Source organism: Rhinatrema bivittatum, chromosome 1 (assembly GCF_901001135.1).
Source record: "Rhinatrema bivittatum chromosome 1, aRhiBiv1.1, whole genome shotgun sequence".
NCBI lineage: Eukaryota > Metazoa > Chordata > Amphibia > Gymnophiona > Rhinatrematidae > Rhinatrema > Rhinatrema bivittatum.
This window is the reverse complement of record NC_042615.1, coordinates 489,284,888-489,304,692: the sequence shown is the minus strand read 5'-3', so window position 1 is coordinate 489,304,692 and position 19,805 is coordinate 489,284,888. Positions and strand designations below refer to the sequence as shown.

General features: G+C 48.4%; 1 protein-coding gene across 5 annotated transcripts in view; it reads right to left on the bottom strand.

The window, feature by feature from the left end:
* IKBKG (inhibitor of nuclear factor kappa B kinase regulatory subunit gamma) overlaps positions 1-19,805 on the bottom strand; it is a 77,639-nt gene that overhangs the window by 21,961 nt on the left and 35,873 nt on the right. For 4 of the 5 annotated variants that reach the window (XM_029608420.1, XM_029608417.1, XM_029608438.1 and 1 more), the window contains 5 exons: positions 17,298-17,492; positions 16,520-16,581; positions 3,003-3,065; positions 1,424-1,547; positions 1,125-1,243 (listed from right to left, as the gene is read on the bottom strand). In XM_029608420.1, coding sequence (XP_029464280.1) covers positions 1,125-1,243; positions 1,424-1,547; positions 3,003-3,065; positions 16,520-16,581; positions 17,298-17,492 — 563 coding nt within the window. The remainder of the gene's footprint in view (positions 1-1,124; positions 1,244-1,423; positions 1,548-3,002; positions 3,066-16,519; positions 16,582-17,297; positions 17,493-19,805) is intronic. The other variant, XM_029608430.1, reaches the window with a different exon arrangement.

The window sequence follows — 19,805 nt, the reverse complement described above, 5'->3', positions numbered from 1 at the left end:
AGTGTAGGGCCCGCTATGGTAAAGGCCCTTTCTCTCGTGGAAGTTGTAGTGGGAAATCCCCCTCCCCCCACAGATTGATCTGCATTGGAGTCAAGAGGATTCAAAATGGCTGCCATTCCCACACTAGTCGGGAAGGGAGCAGTCCTAGTCCCCCGAGCAGACAGCTTCTTTCCCACACTGCGGGACCGAACTAGGGACTTCCCTCCGTTGCTCCCAACAGGCCCTCTTCCCCGGGAAGATAGCGGAAGAAGAGGCCATTGCGAGAGCCAAGCAGCCAGTTCCCCACAGGCAGAACACCGCGATCCCCACAGCATCACTGAAAAGAGCTCCGATGAGGGAAGCTAAACAAAAGTGCCCCAGGAGACCTGCTGATAGTTTTTGTTTTGTTTTTTTTAAATGACACCAGAGGACTTAACCTCCCTGGATCCTTTTTTTTTTTTTCTTTCAACCTCTGTCTCACCAGAGGAATGAACCTTCTCTGGGCTTGTAGGCTCTCAGGGTCTCTGTCCCCAACCTTGCCTGCCACCAAGGGAGATGGCTCCAACCCCTTCGGAGGATCTGTACTCCTGGTTTGTTGCTTTCTATTTTTATTTTTTTAAAGGATCAGGACTGCAGGCTCTGCCACCTTCATCTGCTGGAGACAGAGAAATACTGAAGGATCGCAGGTGGCACACCAGTCTGAGGGGGTGCCCTTCAATTTTTTTCTCTGTCTCCATCTGCTGGAAGGGGGGCATAACCCAGCAGTCTGGACTGATCTGGGTACGAACAGGGAATTCCAGGTAAAACCAATAAAAGCAGTTAACAGACCAGGCTAATACAAAGGACAGGTCACAGTAAACCTTGTAATCCCTCGAAATGAGCCAACCCCGCTATCCTAGCAGAGAGAGTGTGCAAATAGCACCAGCTTTCCAGCAACCTCTGCCAAAGCAAGACATATCTCAGGTCTCCCTTGGACTTTACATGCTACCCTCACAGCCTTTCCCATGAAGTGAAAAGGCTGTATGCAGTATACTGTACCGTCACAGTTAGGTCATGGAGCCCAGTGTCGTGTCATGTTATATTTGAATACCACCTTCCTTAGACATAATCCACCTCAAATCTGTTCACAAAACCTTGCCTCTTACCTATTCTCTAAGTCTTGCTTCTCTTTCTTGCATATTTCCAACTGGCACTGGCTCTCTTTTAATTCTGCTAGCAGCGATGTGACCTGGGCCTTCACCGAAGCCTTCTCCTCTGCCAACTGCTGCAGGAAAAAGGAAGACAATGAGTTCCTGGCTGGTACACGGCACCAGCATGCTGAGCTTTAGGGTGTGAGCAAACAGCCATGGCATTTCTCCACTTTACCCCTAGCACATCTGGTGAGCTGAAGATGAGCATTAACCTGCACGTGGCCTTTGACCACAGTCTCAGATGGAACATTTACCTCCAGCTGCTGCCGCAAAGTTTGTAGCTGTTGCTCTGTTTTCCACTCCAAATCTTTCTCTCTCCTCTTCAGTTGAGCTGCTTCTCTATGAGCAGTCTCCAGCTGCACTTTCATATCTACAGTTCTGAAGATAAAATCAAAATATACCTTGATTTTAAGCAGAACAATTTAAGTGAGGCTTTACCAATCCTCTGACATTGAACAGGGATGAGATGGGGCCAGTCTAATTTGGGGTGGGGGGAGGGTCTGAGCTTCTGCGTTCAGCCACAGGATACTGTGAGGATATTCTCTGCCATTTAGAAAACAGGTCCCTGTCATGGCTGGCATATACTGCTAAGTCATAGCCAACAAGCAGAGTTGCTTACCTGTTTCCAGTGGCACCCTCTCTCTCCTTCCAGCTTAGCTAGAACCGGTCCCTACTGGCATTATAGCAGCATAAGTATTCATTCACAGCTACCTTTTAGGTTCTCATTTTTAACCTAATCCCCTCTAGCCCAGTCCTCAGCCAAGGGCCATAGCTCCCCTTCCTAGTCCAATTCATGTACATCCTAACCCTAGCCATTAGCTGCTACCAGTGTGCGCTGAATGGGACTTCCTCCCTCCAGTAAGCCACAGCCATTGGCTAAACTGTTAATATAACTGCAAAGTTTTTAAGCTGTTAACAGCTTTACAGAACCAACCTGAGAAGTAAAGTTAAGTAGGAAATACTGCTCTGGCAGCTTCAACGCTTGGCCATCCTTGGGAAAACTGCTTAAAGTGAAGCAATAGTACATGAACTTACACTGGCTCAGCACCAAGGACAAGGATGCATTTTGTGCAAAGATACAACTGAGCTAGTGCCAAGAGGGCGACATCCTTCCCAAGTGTCCCAGCTCGTGAATCACTGTTCCCAGAGGAACTAAGCATAGAGCATCAGTCTAACATAGGCACATAAATTATGAGTAGGCCACGGCTATTTCTCTAACTGGGAGAAATTCACTTCTGACATTTTATGTGTATACCTGAGCAGAGAGACAAACATCTGACATCAAACTGAGTAAATGCAAAGCAAAGAATCTAGGAGACAAAAGTAAAAATCTGATGGATTAATTAACAAAGACCCAGAAGCAAGTGATTGCAGGATGGTCATGGTGTCTACCATCAAGAAAGGTTTCCTGAGTGTTTTTGACTGCTTAGTTTGTAAGACATAATAAAAGCACATTATTGATACTTAGCCATTTTGTGCCATCACTTGTACTGGTTTTCTGTGAATACTGCCTCCATAGTATCCCTAGCCCCTGCCAATCCAAGGGGATGTCAGACTTGGGAATCAAACCTGGCTGTCTACATGGTAGTGCTGCCTTTGAGTCCTTTGGTGAAACCATGGAGGTGATTTTTGCCAGAGACTTTAGGTGCTACTCAACGGCATAGAGCCCATCATTTTATATTTAAATACCACCTTTAGAAATAAAGCTCTTCATAGAAATGCAGTTTAGTCAATGGCTCTGGCTTATGGGAGTGAGGAAGTCCCAGTCCATTCTTGAGACCCCAGGCAGTAAAAAGAAATGCAAGATAAAGTGTAAGGATCAGTCCAACATACTTTTCCTCTGCCTCCTTCAGTCTTCGCTGCAGTTCTTTCTCCTCCATGTGTGCCTTCCTGGGGCTGGAATGAAAATGAAGAGTTTGGTTGTTTTGCTGAGAGAAACATGTATGAAAAGTATTTCAGATGGGGGAGTCAAGTTTCTACTGGTCCTTTTAATATAGGTGAAGGGTTTTGGCTTTGGTGTCACTGCTCTCAGGACCCAGTCTAATTGGGGGGGGGAATGAGGAGCAGAGGGTCTGGGCATCAGAGTTCAGCCACAGGATACATTGAGAATATTCTCTGCCATTTAGAAAACAGGTCCCTGTCACTGCTGGCATATACTGCTAAGTCACAGCCAACAAACAAATAGAGTTGCTTGCCTGTAACAGGTGTTCTCCTAGGACAGCAGGATGTTAGTCCTCATAGAAGAGTGACATCAGATGGAGCCCAGCACAGAAAACGTTTCTCAAAGTTTCTAGAACTTTGACTGGCACCTGAGCATGCCCAGCATGTTACAATCCCTGTGTCCCCACAGGGTCCCTCTTCAGTCTCTTAACAGAATTCATGAGCGAAAAAACAAAACAAAAAAATGCATGAGAACCCAACTTGGCAGGATTCCTAAGGACTAACATCCTCCTGTCCTAGGAGAACACCTGTTTAGAGGTAAGTAACTCTGCTTTCTCCTAGGACAAGCAGGATGGTAGTCCTCACAGATAGGTGAATACCAAGCTACAGGCTGCTCCCAGTAAGGCTTATGACCAACAGGCAACTTACCAGGTACCAACGGGCACAAAAATAACTGCAGTGCTGTTGGCAACACAGGGAGACAGCATGAACCCAAACAATGGGCCCTAGGCAGAGAGAGTTGGGTTTTTAAGCCTGGAAGAGGTTAAGAAAGACAGACTGGCCAAAGTTACTGTCATGTTGACCATCCTTGTCCAAACAGTAGTGAGCAACAAACATATGTCGGGAACCCCACGTTGCGGCTCTGCAGACTTCGGCAATAGGAACCGCTCCTAAGTGGATTACCGATGCTGCCATGGCTCTCACAGAGTGAGCCTTAATGCGGCCTCCAAGCTGAAGGTCCGCCTGCACATAGCAGAAGGAGATGCAATCTGCCAGCCAGTTGGACAGAGTTTGTTTGCCCATCGCAACGCCCATTCTGTTCTTGTCAAAGGATATGAAGAGTTGTGGGGATGGTCTGTAGCCTGCATACATTTGAGATGGGCAGAAGCCCTCTTATAGTCCAAACTGTGTAGAGTCCATTCGCCTTGGTGAGAATGAGGTCTTGGGGGAAAAAGGTGGGTAGATGAAAATCAGTCACCACCTTAGGGCAAGTATGCAAGACTACCCTCTCCTGAAAGAACTTCATGTAGGGTGGATACGTCACCAACACTTAAAGCTCACTAACTCTGCAAGCCAAAGTGATCGCCATGAGGAAGAGAACCCTCCAGTTTAAGTACCTCAGAACGCAGGAGCTCATAGTCGAACAGGTCATGCATGTGCTAGCACCACGTTGAGGTCTCAGGACACAAAGGAAAATGGATTCTTACCTGCTAATTTTCATTCCTTTAGTACCACGGATCAGTCCAGATTGCTGGGTTATGCCTCCCTTCCAGCAGATGGAGACAGAGAAAAACTTGAAGGGCACCCCCTCTTGGTACGGTGTGCCACCGCAGAATAACAAATTTCAAACCAACAGCGCGATCAAACAGGATAAGAAGAACATCAACTATGTATATATCAGGAGTACTCTGAAAACCGATCACATTTGTAATCTTCTTCCAGATCTAAATGAGAAATTGCTATGGATAAAAGAAAAGAAAACAGCCGAGCGGACTCTCAATGCAGACCACCACCCCGATGGGCGAATGTCTGGACTGATCCGTGGTACTACAGGAACAAAAATTAGCAGGTAAGAACCAATTTTCCTTTCCTTGTACGTACCCGGATCAGTCCAGACTGCTGGGATGTACCTAAGCTTCCCTAAATGGGGTGGGACCTAGAGAGTCCCGCTCGAAGAACACTGCTCCCAAAACTGTCGACCTCCGGCACCCGGACATCTAGACGGTAATGCGTAGCAAAGGTGTGCAGACTTCCAAGTTGCTGCCCTGCAAATTTCCTGTGGTGAAACCAACTGGCTTTCTGCCCAGGAAGCGGCTTGTGACCGTATTGAATGAGCTTTGAGACTGTCCAGAACCGGCCGTCCAAAGCAAATATATGCAGATATGATAGCCTACTTCAATGACCGGGCAATGGTCGCCTTATGCCCCTTCTTGGGACCACTCCATAGGACAAAGATGATCCGAAAGCCTAAACTCATTGGTGACCTCAAGGTAACACAAGAGAACCCGCCTGACATCCAACCGCCTCACTTCTCGAGCGTGAGGAGCATCTCGATCCAAACCTGGGAAAGCCGGCAATTCCACAGACTGATTCACGAGGAAAGCAGAGACTACTTTCGGAAGAAAAGATGGCACTGTCCGAAGTGACACCCCAGAATCAGAACGACGCAGGAAAGGTTCCCGGCAGGAAAGGGCCTGAATCTCCGAGACCCTCCTGGCGGAGCAAATAGCCACCAAAAAATACAGTCTTCAGCGTCAAATCCTTCAATATAGCCCTCTTGAGGGGTTCAAACAGAAGTTCACACAATACCCAGAGCACCAAATTCAAACTCCACGAAGGACAAATGGCCCAGACCAGAGGGTTTAAGTGCTTTGCTCCTCTGAGAAAACATACCACATTGGGTGGGCTGCCAGAGACCCCCCCCTTAATGTTGCTGCGAAGACAGCCCAAGACTGAAACCTGCACTTGAAGGGAACTATAGGATAATCCCTTGCCTAGGTCCTCTTGTAAAAAGGCCAGGATTTGTGGAATTGAAGCATGCCTGCCACACCAAGAATCAAAGATTTTCCACACCCCAGCATAGGTGAGAGAAGTAGAGGTTTTCCGTGCTACTAATTGGGTAGAGATAGTGTTAGCATAGCCTTTCTTCAACTGCCTCCTCTCATAAGCCAGACCGCTAGACAAAAGCGAGCCACTTGGTCGAAAAATATTGGACCCGGACACAGAAGGTTTGGAAGATGACTCAAGTGCAGTGGCCCATCCAGCACCAGGTTGACTAGGTCTGCAAACCATGGCTTCAGGGACCACTCTAGAGCAACAAGGATAACTTTTCCAGATGAACTTCTATCCTTCTCAGAATCTTTCCCATGAGCGGCCATGGAGGAAACACACAGAGCAGAATGTCGTGGGGCCAAGGGAGTACAAGGGCATCCACTTCTTCTGCTCCATGCTCCCTTCTGCGACTGAAGAATCTTGGGGCCTTCGCATTCGCTTGAATTGCCATCAAGTCCATATGGGATGTGCCCCATTGATGAGAGCCATTGCCTCCGTAGACAACTCCCACTCTCCGGGGTCCAGTATATTTCCAGGCCCTGACGGCTTAGGAAATCCGCTTGGACATTGTCAACCCCGGCAATGTGAGATGCCGCCAAACAAGCAAAATGGTGCTCTGCCAGGCCATCAACTTGTCTGCCTTCAAGGCTACCGAACAACTCTTTGGTCCCACTTGACTGTTGATGTACGCTACTGTCGTTGCATTGTCGGACAAGACCAGTAGAGCTTGATGATGAGAGGAAGAAACCTTCGCAATGCACAGTGCACCGCTCTCGTTGCCAGGTGACTGATGGACCATTGCACTTCCTGGCACGACCATTGGCCCTGGGCCGACAGATTGGCAAACTGCGGCCCAACTGAAGATGCTGGTCTGCATCACAATCATCCACTGAGGCACCTCCACGTCCACTCCACACTGCAAGTGGTCGGGGACCAGCCACCAACTTAGACTGCACCTGGCGGGGTCCAGGAGCAGCAAGGGGATCTGGAAATCCTATGACATCGGATCCCAACGGAAAAGCAAAGGCCTCTGCAAAGGTCTCATATGAGCAAAAGCCCAGGGGACCAACTGTAGAGTAGATGCCATACAACAAGAACCTGCAAGTGATCCCAGACCCTGCACTGCAGGGACAAGAGACGAACTTGAGACATCAGCGTGACAATCAGATCTTGCATGAGGAAGACTTTGCCGACTTGGGTGTCAAACCGCGCCCCCAAAAAATCCAGGACCTGGGAAGGCATCAGGTGGCTCTTGGCTTGATTGACGATCCAACCGAGAGAGTGGAGCCTGCAAAGGTCTTCGGACTTTGCCTGAATGAGTCAGTCGTCCAAATATGGGTGAACCAACACCCCCTCCACCACCATTGTGCAGATGGGCTGTCACCAGACCGAACGGGAGTGCGTAAAACTGATAATGCCTCCATAGGACCATGAAGTGCAGAAACAGTTGATGATCTTTGCAGATTCCTATGTGCAGATATGCCTCTTAAGTTCAGTGAAGCCAAAAACTCTCCTCCGCGCACTGCCGCAATGATGGAGCGTAGGTTCTCCATACTCTGAGGGCTCTGTTCACCTTCTTCAGGTCTAGTATCGGCCGCAAAGAGCCTTCCTTCTTGGGGTCCATGAAATAGATGGAGTATCTGCTAGTCCCACACTCGTCCGGGGGGACAGGGACAATGGTTCCAAGGTCTTCCAGCCGATGTAGAGTCTAACTCACAATCCGTTTCTTCACTGGGGAACCACAAGGAGACACCAAAAACAGGTCCCGAAGAGGACAAGCAGAATCTACCAAGGGAAGCCTATGATGTTTAGAACCCACTGGTCTGACGTTATCTTGACCCACACCTCATAAAACAGGGAGAGCTGTCCCCCTATCGCCAGGACGGAGGAATGTGTTATCTCATTGGGAGGACGTAGCGCCTGAAGAACCCTGGGAGGCTCCGTGGGCAAACCTACGTTCATGAAAGGAATGAGCCCAAGCCTGGGACCTTGCAGAGGGCTGCCGCTGTCCAAAAGGCAGCGCCCTGCTCCGACAAACTGCGCTGACCACGAAAACGAGAACAGAATGGGCCAAAATTCCTGGGGACCTTAGGTTTGTCTTCAGGCAGCTTATGTACCTTTCGAGAACAGAATGGGCCAAAATTCCTGGGGACCTTAGGTTTGTCTTCAGGCAGCTTATGTACCTTATTGTCCCCCAAGGACTTTATGAGATGCTCTGTCGTCCCCGAAAAGGAACTTCCCCTTGAAAGGAAGTGCCCCCAACTGAGATTTGGAAGATAAATCGGCAGACCAGTTGCGGAGCCATAGAAGCCTCCTGGCCGAAATCGTGGAAACCATCGTTCGGGACGAGGTACAGAGGATATCATACAAGGCATCCGTGCCATATGCTACCACTGCCTCCAAGCGTTCCGCCTGCTCCACTTCCTAAGGGGACAGATCCTTGGCACTCAGAAGCTGTTGTACCCATCGCAGGCTAGCTCGCTGCATTAGGCTGCCCAGACAGTGGGTGCAGACACCTCGAAAATTTTCTTAAGAAGGACCTAAGTTTTCTGTCCTGGAGATCTTTCAGAGCCGCAGCTCCTGCCACCGAAATAGTAGTTCTCTTCGTGACAGCAGACACCGAAGCGTCCACCTTCGGAATCTTGAGAAGCTCTAAGGACTCTTCAGGTGAAGGATAGAGCTTATCCATAGCTCTTCCGACCCACAGTCCCGCTTCCGGAGTATCCCACTCCCAGAACATCAATTGTAAAAGCATCGGGTGGAAAGGAAAAGTTCTAGCTGGAGCCCGAAGACCGGATAGTACAGGATCCACTGTATCGAGAGCCATATACTCTGGGGAGGCTGGGATGCCCAGCTCAGCCAGGACATGAGGAATCATCGGATCCAGCTCGTCCCGTCCGAAACAATCTGAGCACCCGCTCTTCCGACCCACACGGACCAATCAGGATCCTCATCCAGCACGGACCAATCAGGATCCTCATCCAGATCCACATGGGGAAGGTCTGGGGCCGCTAGGTCCAACGGATCCATGGCTGGGGGTTCCGTTTCACACCACATGGATTCAATTGGCCTCTGGAGCCTCTGATACCCTGGGGACCTTCAAAGGAGGCGGCTCTGCCAACAGCGCATCCCCCTTCGAATCTCCCTGATGTGAAAGGCTTGCCACATAGGCTTTGTGCATTAAAAGCACAAAGTCTGCCAAAAAAGGGTGCTGGTCCTTTAAGCCGCCCCCCCCCCCCCCCCCACCCACCCCCGAATGCTGGGAGAAGCTGGCCTTGAGCCCAGAGGACTCTCAGGGCTCAAATCGGGTGGGGAAAGAAGTGGAAGAAAATCCCCATCCCCTGCAGGCTGATCCTCCGCAGTCGGCAAAGGGCTCAAAATGGCCGCCGTTCCCACGCTCCATGGGAATGAAGGAGGCCGACCCTCGCGAACGGGCTGCTGCACACCCGCACCATGGGCCATAGCAGACGCCCCCCCCCAGGAAGATAGGAATCTGCAAAGATCATAAACTGTTTCTGTGCTTCAGGGCCCTAGGGAGGCATTATCAGTTTTGCGCACTCCCGTTCGTCTGGCAACGTCCCCCCACCCCTTCACCAAGGTGATGGTTGTGGAGGGGGTGTTGGTTCACCCATATTTGGATAACTGGCTCGGGAGCAGAGGCTATCACAGGAAAGCCACATGGCCGGCTGCCCGCAGGCCGAACAGTGGGACGCTCGCGGCATGGTTCAGCGAGCGAGGGAACCACAAACAATTACCTCCGGAGCCCGGGAGACCTGAAAATGATTGGTGTTTTTTTGTGGAAAAGGTCTCAAAGGAATGTGACTTCTCTGGTGGGGGAGGGACAGGACCACCAGTATGCACCCGAAAGCAAAACAGTCACCGGGTCTGGGACCAGGAGCAATCAGAGTCACTAACCCCCAGCCCTGCCTGCAACCAGGGGGAATGGTCCCACTAGGATTTGCCATCCCCCCTGGGAGGAACTGTCCTCCTACCTAGTTTCTTTGTTTTGTTTTTTTATTCTGTTTGACCGAGCCAAAATATCTTCTTCTATTTTATTATTATCCATTTTTGTTTGTTTGCTTTAAGAATAGCCCTAACAGATCAGGACTGCAGGTTCTGCTACTTTCATCTGCTGGAAACTGAGAAATGCTGAAGGATTGCAGGTGGTACGCCATACCAAGATGGGGGTGCCCTTCAAGTTTTTCTGTCTCCATCTGCTGGAATGGAGGTGTATAACCCAGCAGTCTTGACTGATCCAGGTACGTACTGGGAACAGGAGGATGCATGGGGGGTCTTCATCTGAAGCAACCCCCACATAAAATGCCCTACTATGGGCTGCACAGAGATAGGCGTACCACCAATACCTTGATGACACTCAGGTGGACCCTGACAGAATTGGTCTTCAGGCCAGCCGCCAAGAGGTGCCACTGGTAGTCTAGCAACTACAGCATGGGACAGGCGAATGGATCCAAGCCATGACCCCCACATCAGATGGAGAACCTCTTCTACTTGAGCCTGTAAGACTTCCTGGTTGAAGGCTTTCTTGAAACTACCAGTACCTGAGACTTGTCAGAGAGGTCGAGGGATTGTAGGATTAGTCTCTTAATATCCAGGCAGTCAGAGCATGATCAGATCGGGGGAGGTTCCCAGATGGATGGGCTCTCTGACTGACAAGTCCTGCAGGATTGGAAACCAGACCTGTCTTGGCCATCATGGGCCCACCACCCTCATGGTTCCCTTGTCCTGTTAGAGCTTCAAGAGTCTTCATTACCAAGGGAAGCAGAGGATATGATTACAGAAGACCTTTGCCCCAGTAGCTGGCAAAGGCATCCGAGGCTGGCTTCCTGTCGCTCCTGTACAGGGAGCAGAAGTGGCTGACTTTGCTATTGCAAGGTGAGGCAAAGATATCCACATCTGGGGTTCCCCTTAGGTGGAAGATCCGGTCCACTACCGAGGGGGCCAGCACCACTCATGTGGTTAGAACGCCTGACTCAAGCAGTCCGCCACATTTTCCGTCCCAGCCAGGTAAAAATCGCTCTCATGCCTTAGCATAGGGCCCAGGACCATATCTGCACCGCCTCCTGACAAAGGAAGAAGGGAGCCCATGCCTCCCTGTTTGTTGATGTACCACATCGTAACCTGATTGTCCATTTGGATCAGGACAACTTTGTGGGACAAACTATCCCGAAATGCCCAGAGCACGCAGCAGATCACTCTGAGCTCCAGGAAGTTGATATGGAAGCAAGCTTCCTGTGCCGTCCATCAACCCTGTGTACAGAGGCTGTCCACATGCGCCCTCCAACCCAGAGTGGATGCATCAGTGGTGAGCACAATCTGGTGGGGGAGCTTGAAACTGAAGTCCCCACTCTAGATTGGAGAGATTTTCCCACCAAGACAGGGAAGCCTGAAGAGGCTGCGTACTGCAGTCACGAGCGTTGAGGTCCTGGGTTGCCTACAGCCGCTGACAGCGCAGGGTCCATTGAGCACTGCACATACACAAACAGGCAAATGGGGTAACATGGACAGATGTAGCCATGTGACCCAGAAGATGGAGCAACAGGTGAGCGGAAAACTGACTGTGGCAGACCAAACCCGCCAGTGATGCCAGGGCAAGCGCTTAGTCATGGGGCAGAAATGCCTGGGCCTAAACAGTGTCCAGTCTGGCTCCAATAAAGCCAGATGTGGAGATGGGACTTGGGGTAGCTGATGACAAAGCCCAGAGGCTGCAGCACTTAAGCAGTTATAGTCAGGGACCCCTGCTGGGTCCAGCTAGGGGGAACACGTGCACTCCCTGCCAGCACAGGTATGCCCCCACAACCACCAGGCACTTAGTGAAGACTGGTGGGGGCCAAAGCGAGGCCGAAGGGCAACACACGGTATTAGAAATGCTCCTTGCTCACTAGAAAGTGAAGATAGTTCCTGTGGCTGGGGAAGATCACAATGTGGGCGTAGGCATCCTTTAAGTAGAGGGAGCAGAGCCAATCTTCTTTTTGCAGGAGAGGAATTAGGGTGCCCAAACAGACCATCTTGAACTTTTCTCTTTGAAGAAACTTGTTCAAGGCCCTCAGGTCGAGAATAGGGTGCAGGCCCCGTTTTCTTTGGTATCAGGAAGTACCAAGAGTAGAACCCCTGGCCCTGGTGGCGAGGTGGGACAATTTTGACTGCCCCAGCCATTAATAGGGCAAAGACCTCTGTCATAAGCACGTCCTGATGAGGAAAGACCCTACGAAGGACATGGGAGAGTCCACGGGGACATCCTTGAAGTTCAATCGGTACCCTCTGAACACTGATGAGAATCCACTGGTCTGAAGTAATGTTGGGCCAGAGGGCCGCAAATAGATGTAGCCGCAGGGTATGGCAATCTGGCACATGTTCCCGCGCCTCCAGTCAAAACGCTGTAGCAGGGTTTTGCTGGGGAGCGGGTTGAGGCCTGGGCATTCACTGTTGACGTGAGTGACCTCGAGAGCTGGCATGTGACATGTGTGCCCATGAGGTAGGAGGAACTCAAAAAAGAAATTTCAGACCTATTAGTAAAAATTTGTAACCTATCATTAAAGTCATCCATTGTACCTGAAGACTGGAGGATAGCTAATGTAACCCCAATATTTAAAAAGGGCTCCAGGGGCAATCCGGGAAATTAGACCAGTTACCCTAACTTCAGTGCCAGGAAAAATAGTGAAAAGCGTTCTAAATATCAAAATCACAAAACATATAGAAAGACAGTTTAATGGAACAAAGTCAGCATGGCTTTACCCAAGGCAAGTCTTGCCTCACAATTCTGCTTCACTTTTTTGAAGGAGTTAATAAACATGTGGATAAAGGTGAACCGGTAGATGTAGTGTACTTGGATTTTCAGAAGGCGTTTGACAAAGTTCCTCATGAGAGGTTTCTAGGAAAAGTAAAAAGTCATGGGATAGGTGGTGATGTCCTTTCGTGGACTACAAACTGGTTAAAAGATAGGAAACAGAGTAGGATTAAATGGTCAGTTTTCTCAGTGGAGGGGAGTGGGCAGTGGAGTGCCTCAGGGATCTGTACTGGGACCCGTGCTTTTCAATATATTTATAAATGTTCTGGAAAGAAATAAGACGAGTGAGGTATTCAAATTTGCAGATGATACAAAATTGTTCAGAGTAGATAAATCACAAGCAGATTATGATAAATTGCAGGAAGACCTTGTGAGACTGGAAAATTGGGTATCGAAATGGCAGATGAAATTTAATGTGGATAAGTGCAAGGTGATGCATATAGGGAAAAATAACCCATGCTATAGTTACACTGTTAGGTTCCATATTAGATGCTACCACACAAGAAAGATCTAGGCGTCATAGTGGATAACACATTGAAATTGTCGGTTCAGTGTGCTGCGGCAGTCAAAAAAGCAAACAATGTTGGGAATTATTAGAAAGGGAATGGTGAATAAAATGGAAAATGTCATAATGCCTCTATCGCTCTATGGTGAAGACCGCACCTTGAATACTGTGTACAATTCTGGTCGCTGCATCTCAAAAAAGATATAATTGCGATGGAGAAGGTACAGAGAAGGGCTACCAAAATGATAAGGGGAATGGAACAGCTCCCCTATGAGGAAAGACTAAAGAGGTTAGGACTTTTCAGCTTGGAGAAGAGACGGCTGAGGGGGAGATATGATAGAGGTGTTTAAAATCATGAGAGGTCTAGAACGGGTACATGTGAATCGGTTATTTACTCTTTCAGATAATAGAGTAGGGGGCACTCCATGAAGTTAGCATGTGGCACATTTAAAACTAATCTGAGAAAGTTCTTTTTCACTCAATGCACAATTAAACTCTGGAATTTGTCGCCAGAGGATGTGGTTAGTGCAGTTAGTATAGCTGGGTTTAAAAAAGGATTGGATAAGTTCTTGGAAGAGAAGTCCATTACCTGCTATTGAGTTGACTTAGAAAATAGCCACTGCCATTAGCAATGGTAACATGGAATAGACTTAGTTTTTGGGTACTTGCCAGGTTCTTATGGCCTGGATTGGCTACTGTTGGAAACAGGATGCTGGGCTTGATGGATCCTTGGTCTGACCCAGTATGGCATGTTATGTTCTCTGGCAGTAAAAGGGCTTCCTGGAGCCCTGTCTCAAGGATTTCCGAATCGAGGATGGTGGATGTGAGGTATTCACAGAGGTGTTGCAGGATCTTGCGGTGGTCTTTTAACTGGACAACTGCTTCCCTAACTTTTATCTCTGAAGAGATTCTCCCCTGTGCAGGGTAAATCCACTACCTTCTCTTGGACCTCCAGTCGAAGGGACGAAGCCAGGCCATTCTGCGGACACCAATGCCTGCTGTAGCCACCCTCACCGCCGTTTCAAAAACATTGTAGGTGGACTGCAACTTGTGTTTGCCCACCTCCAGGCGTTGCTACACTACTGCCATGAAAGTGTCCTGCTGCTGCTAAGGCAAGAGCTCCAACAATTCCTGGACCTGTTTCCACAGGTTCTGGTGGTATTGAGTCATATACGGTTGGTAGGATGCAATATGGGCGATGAGCATAGTGCCCTGAAAGGCCTTCCTACCTCGGGCATCTAAGGCCCTGTGTTCCCGACCTGGCGGGGCAGAGGCATGGGTGTGAGTGTGCTTGGCCTTCTTGAGGGCGGACTCCACCACCACCACAGACTAGTGCAGGAGGTGGCACCTCTCAGAGCTCAAGGCTTGTTGCACCAGGTGTAAATGGTGTCTGCTTTCCAATTGACTGGAGGAACGGACACAGGATGCTCCCCGATTCTAAGGAGAAGTTCCTTGAAGATCTCATGGACTGGGACAGACTCCTCATCTAGTGGAGACTGCTTTGAACATTGTCGTTAGAGTGCTCAGAGGAAGACTCGGATGTGTCATCTTCCCAAGGATCATATGGGGGCTCCTCCTCAGTAAGGTCCCTGCCCAAGCCTCTGTTTTGGCATCGAGGGCACCATGGGCATCGATGGCACAGAGATCCCTGATGGTCCTGGAACGGTATCTGGGAACCCCGGCTAGGCATTAAGGGCCCCGAAGGCACCATCACTCTGGAGGGGGCCCATCGGCTGCTGGGGAACCGATGGTTTCCTGAGCATCGGCTGCGTCAGAAGTATGCCCAGAAGGATGTCTAGACACACTAGCTCAGGCTCTGGCACCAGTATGCTGACAGTGGCTCGATACCCCTCAGGGCTCAAATCACTGCCTGCTGAACCCTGTGGTCCAACTCCTACTGAAAGTTAAGACAGATGGAGGAAGAGGAGGTATCAGCAGAGCCTCCGCAGAGCCCAGAGGATGCTTGGTGCCCAGCACCGAAACCGTTGGGGAATGCCTTGGACTCCCAGGTCTGATAGAGGATGGTGTATCTTCCCCACAGGGTCGCTTCGGTGGTGGCATGGCAGCCGCCGATGCCGCAGTGGTCCCAGAGCAGTGTACCTACGGCAACCGGTGATGATGCTTGTGGGACTTCCCTCAGTACTCAGTCCGGTCTTTTCCTGGAGCCAAGGAAGGTGAAGATCCACGTCCTTGAGTGCAATGACAACGGAGACAATCTATCAACAGCTCCTTTCTCACGAGAGAGGGGTCCGCCGAAGGGGTAGAGAGGAACGGTGTCTCTAATGGCTCCCCTTGGCCTCTAAGTGTTGATGCCCCGAGGCCGGAGTAGATGGAACAGACTTTCAGGCAAAAAGCTTTTCCATCTTATCCAGCTGAGCACGACGGCCTTTGGAGTCATCTGGTCACACAGATGGCACCCTTGGACATCATGTGATGCCCCCAGGCAGAGGATACAGACCTCACACAGATCAGTAATCAACATGGTCCACGGGCACTGGGAGCATCGGCGAAAACTGGACGCCATGAAAAAAAGCCAGTGAGCGGTCAATGGGTGATCAGAGGCGACTCGCCGGGAATCAACCGCACGAAGCGAAAATTTAAACACCTACCACATGCTGGACGGCACAGACAGAAGAAGGAGGGACCTGGCACTGAGAATGTCAAACAACTGGGAAAATTACTTTGAAAGGTATGAGTAAGAGTAGAGCTCCATTACTGCGAGACAACTACTTTGTGGAAAAAGAGAGATTGAAAAAGGACCCCACATGGACGCAAAGATGGTGGCATGCTGGTCATACTCAGTGTGCCAGTCAAAGTTCTAGAAACTTTGAGAAAAATTTTCCGGGTTGGGCTCCATCTGATGATGTCACCCATCTGTTAGGACTACCATCCTGCTTGTCCTAGGAGAACAAAAAGTGACAATTTGCAAGTTTGTAGCATTGTCTTGCATTTTTTTCTGTTCTGATTTATATTCCCATTATCATTGGCCTCAATTTTCTCTCTTGACTTGTTTAATAAGTTATGCTTTTCACTTTACTTGCTAAAGCACCAATTGATGAATCAAACTATGAGGTAGAAAGGGCAGAGCAAGTGAAATAGGGCATGACATGAACTTGAATGCATCACAGCTCTCTAGCTATGTGTATTCAGGCACATTGGGCTCCAGTGATTAGCAACAGTCTAACCCCAGGCTCACATTTGCTGCTGACTAGGAAGTGCAGTGTTTCGGGACTCTCTCATTGATACATACAGTAACTGCATAGTATCAGTGCTCCTAAAGGCTACAAAGACAGACTCTGTACTGAAAGTGTATAATGCAAGTCTCACCTGTCACCTGCTCCTTGCAAATTTTCTGTCTCATGCAATCTCACAGCTGGGGCCCCATGCTCCTGCCAAACACACAAAGTGAGAGCTGTCACTCCCCAGAAACTGGACTCTTCCGATGTACTAAAAAACTCAGATTTACTAGGTGTTAACAAAACAGTAACTGTTCAATCAAATTCTTTGAAAGAACCAGCAATGGGATTTCACAAACTGGAAATTTGTGCCACTTCACCCATTCAATTGTATGGAAGAACTCAGGAACTCTCCCTATATCCAGACAGATTAGCAGAATATAGGTAATGCCAATGTCCAATACCACCCAGCACTAAAAAAATTAAGGAGGGGAAGGAACAACATGCTTAGGTCCTAGTGAACAGTGACAGCTGCTGTAGAGTTGACTCCTGCTGCCTCCACAGTGTGGGGGTGAATATTTTAGTCTCTGTGACTTTCCTTCCAGCTCTCAAACAAGACTAGACTTCCTGTGTCACAGTCATTCTAGGGAAAGGAAACATCTCTTTGATAGCTTTGTCCTTGAAATCCCAAAATCACAGACCTTCAAACACTCTTGGTAAAGAGCCACTGGGAATGCAAACCTTCCCTCTTAGAGATCTCAGCAAACATTAAGAAAAATATAATGACCAAGAAAAAAGCACCTGAAAATTACAGATAGAAGCTATCAGCTACCTTTGAAACATTTAACAACTAAAATTACTTAAAAGACATCAAGTTAACTAAAAATGATCCAACGGCTGCCTCTCCTCTGCCTTGCTTACTGCTTTACCTGGCATATTTGGTGCTGATCCTCATCCCCAGCAGCAGAGGCCAACCTTGCTTGCAGTTCCTGGTTTTGAGTCAGGAGGTCCAGCTTTTCTTGCTGGAGCCTTTCAGTGTTTTCTCGGAATGTCTTCAAATCTTCTTCCAGCTGCTCTTTCCGCTCCTTTAGCAGTCGCAAGAACTCTGTCCCTGTGTCAGAAACCTGCCCCGGGAGAAGGAAGAAAAAAAGTCTATGGGAGTGTGGGCCAGGCTACAAGAAGAAAATGCCATGCATAGCAGCCAGCCTAATTGGCAAAAAGATGTGGATGCTTCAGGACCCTCTCTTGCTCCCTTTCAGGACACAAATAGCAGCAAAACATTTCTGAAGTTTCAATGCAGTTTAAGCATAGTTCAAATCCAAGCAAGAAGGACTTTTCCGTGTTCTGCTGAGGGAACAGGCAACGTCGATCCTCTAGTGCCACAAAAGCTGGTCAAGTTTTCAAAATATCCACAATGAATATAGATGAGATGCATTTGCATGTATTGCCTCCACTGCATGCAAATGAATCTCATTCTTATGGATTGTGGATCTCCTAAAAAATCATCAGACCATGGGTTGACCTCCCTGTCACCAGGTTAGAGAGAGATCAGAACTCAAGCAGAGGCATGCTTTCCATACAAAAGGCATGTTTACATCCTCTGTTTTTAGCTAAGTGGAGTTATAACGTTAAACCAAAAACCAGCAAACCAACAAGTCTTCCCTCTCTCTCTCCAGTACTGTATGTGTTTCATGGATGGTGAAGGCCCCCTTCAGTTGGTTACTACAGTTATGCGCTATCCCAACCCAGCACCAACCGGAGGTGGGTTCTCACATTTGTAGTAAGCCTGCACCACTTACAAGCCCTTGATGTGCAGTTGCCTGAGATCACCAATTATCTCAGGAGAATATCCACTACAGCAGCTGATTTTTCCTCCAAGAAATAACAGTAGCTGCACTAGGCCTCCACTGCAAGACAAAGCAGGGGCTGCAGTAGAAGAGACCACCATGATTGTGTGCACCAGAAGCAACAACAGGGTCTGCAGAGGGACCACTCCAGCAGAGGCAAAAGTGAACTTGGCAGGGCCATCATAGGAGCAGAAGACCAGAAAAAGTTACCCAGACCTCAGAGGAACCACCACAGTAGAGGAAGTCCTTCACTGAGGCAGCAGCAGTGCCTAAGGGCCACCACAATAGCAAAAGCTTCCATGGCCTATGCCATTCCTATCAGAGCAACCTAAGAGATTTTTCTTTAAACACAATAAAATTGGCTGAGAAAGCCCATTAAAATCTAGGTCCTCTACTCTAAAAAGATTAAAAAGCCAGGGAGGGTGATTTCAGGAAAGTGTAAAAAGAAAATTAAGAATCTGCAAAAATCAGAATCTGATATAGAAGTAGCTTTAGTAAAGTATCATGAGGAGATCAATCAGCCTTGGTTTTCAGAGCCAAGATGTGTTAATGAAGGGGAAGTAACTGGGAGACTAAGGATCTTTATAAATTTGATGGCTTACATCTAAGAAGATTACTCAAGTCTTTACCCATTGTTTCAATTCCTATCTAGACAGGCATTTATACTAAGATGAGGGAACCACAGACTGCTTTTCTCAACAAGTAAAAATGAGAGTTAAATATGGGGATAAAAAGCCCAAAATAAATCAGACCGCTTATCGGAGAGAGCAAGCAACGTAGTTAAACGAATAAAGGACAACAAAAGGAAATAGAGAGGAAGGGAGAGCCATGTTTATAAATTCACAAAGCCTTGGAAACAAATTCATTAATTTGGAGACCACTAAGGCAGATACAGGCTTGGCTATAGTTGCTGTCACGGAGTCCTAGAGTAATCAAAACCAGAATTGGAATGTGACCATCCCAATCTAATATCTCTTCAGAACAAACGGTAGAGAAAAGGGCCAGAGGGAAGGGGGAATAGACCTTTTTAATCCAACACAACAGTAGCCACTGAACTAAAAGGGAGAGCAAAGAAAAACTGTATTAATGTAGTTGAAAAACACTCCGAGAAATGTTTTGTACATGCAAGTATTATACAAACCTCCAACACAGAGGAAGGAGGTAAAATTGGACATGAAAGGGGAGATCCTACTTGTAGACTGGAGCTATCTGATGTGACAGCTAGATGATCCTGGGTGCCCTAACAAGGGGCATGCCGCAGGCAACTAATGGAAGAGTTCACCCAAGGGGAGACTACTTTGAATCTGGTACTGACAAATGGAGACAGGGTCACTGACCTCATGGTAAGAGAAAACTTAGGCTCTAGTTATCACTGTTCAGAGTCCTTCAATGTTAAAGTGAACCACACTACTACCAGAGTTTGGACTTCAGGGTGGCTGGCTTCAAGATGAGGGTGATTGTACTGAGGTGTACCTATTGGAATTCCAAGAGAAGAAAGAATGGACTAACTTAGGTCAGCAATAAAAGAAAGCATGGAGAAGGTAATACAAATTTTTATATAAAGCAGGCTAACAAAAGTAAAAAGAGAGA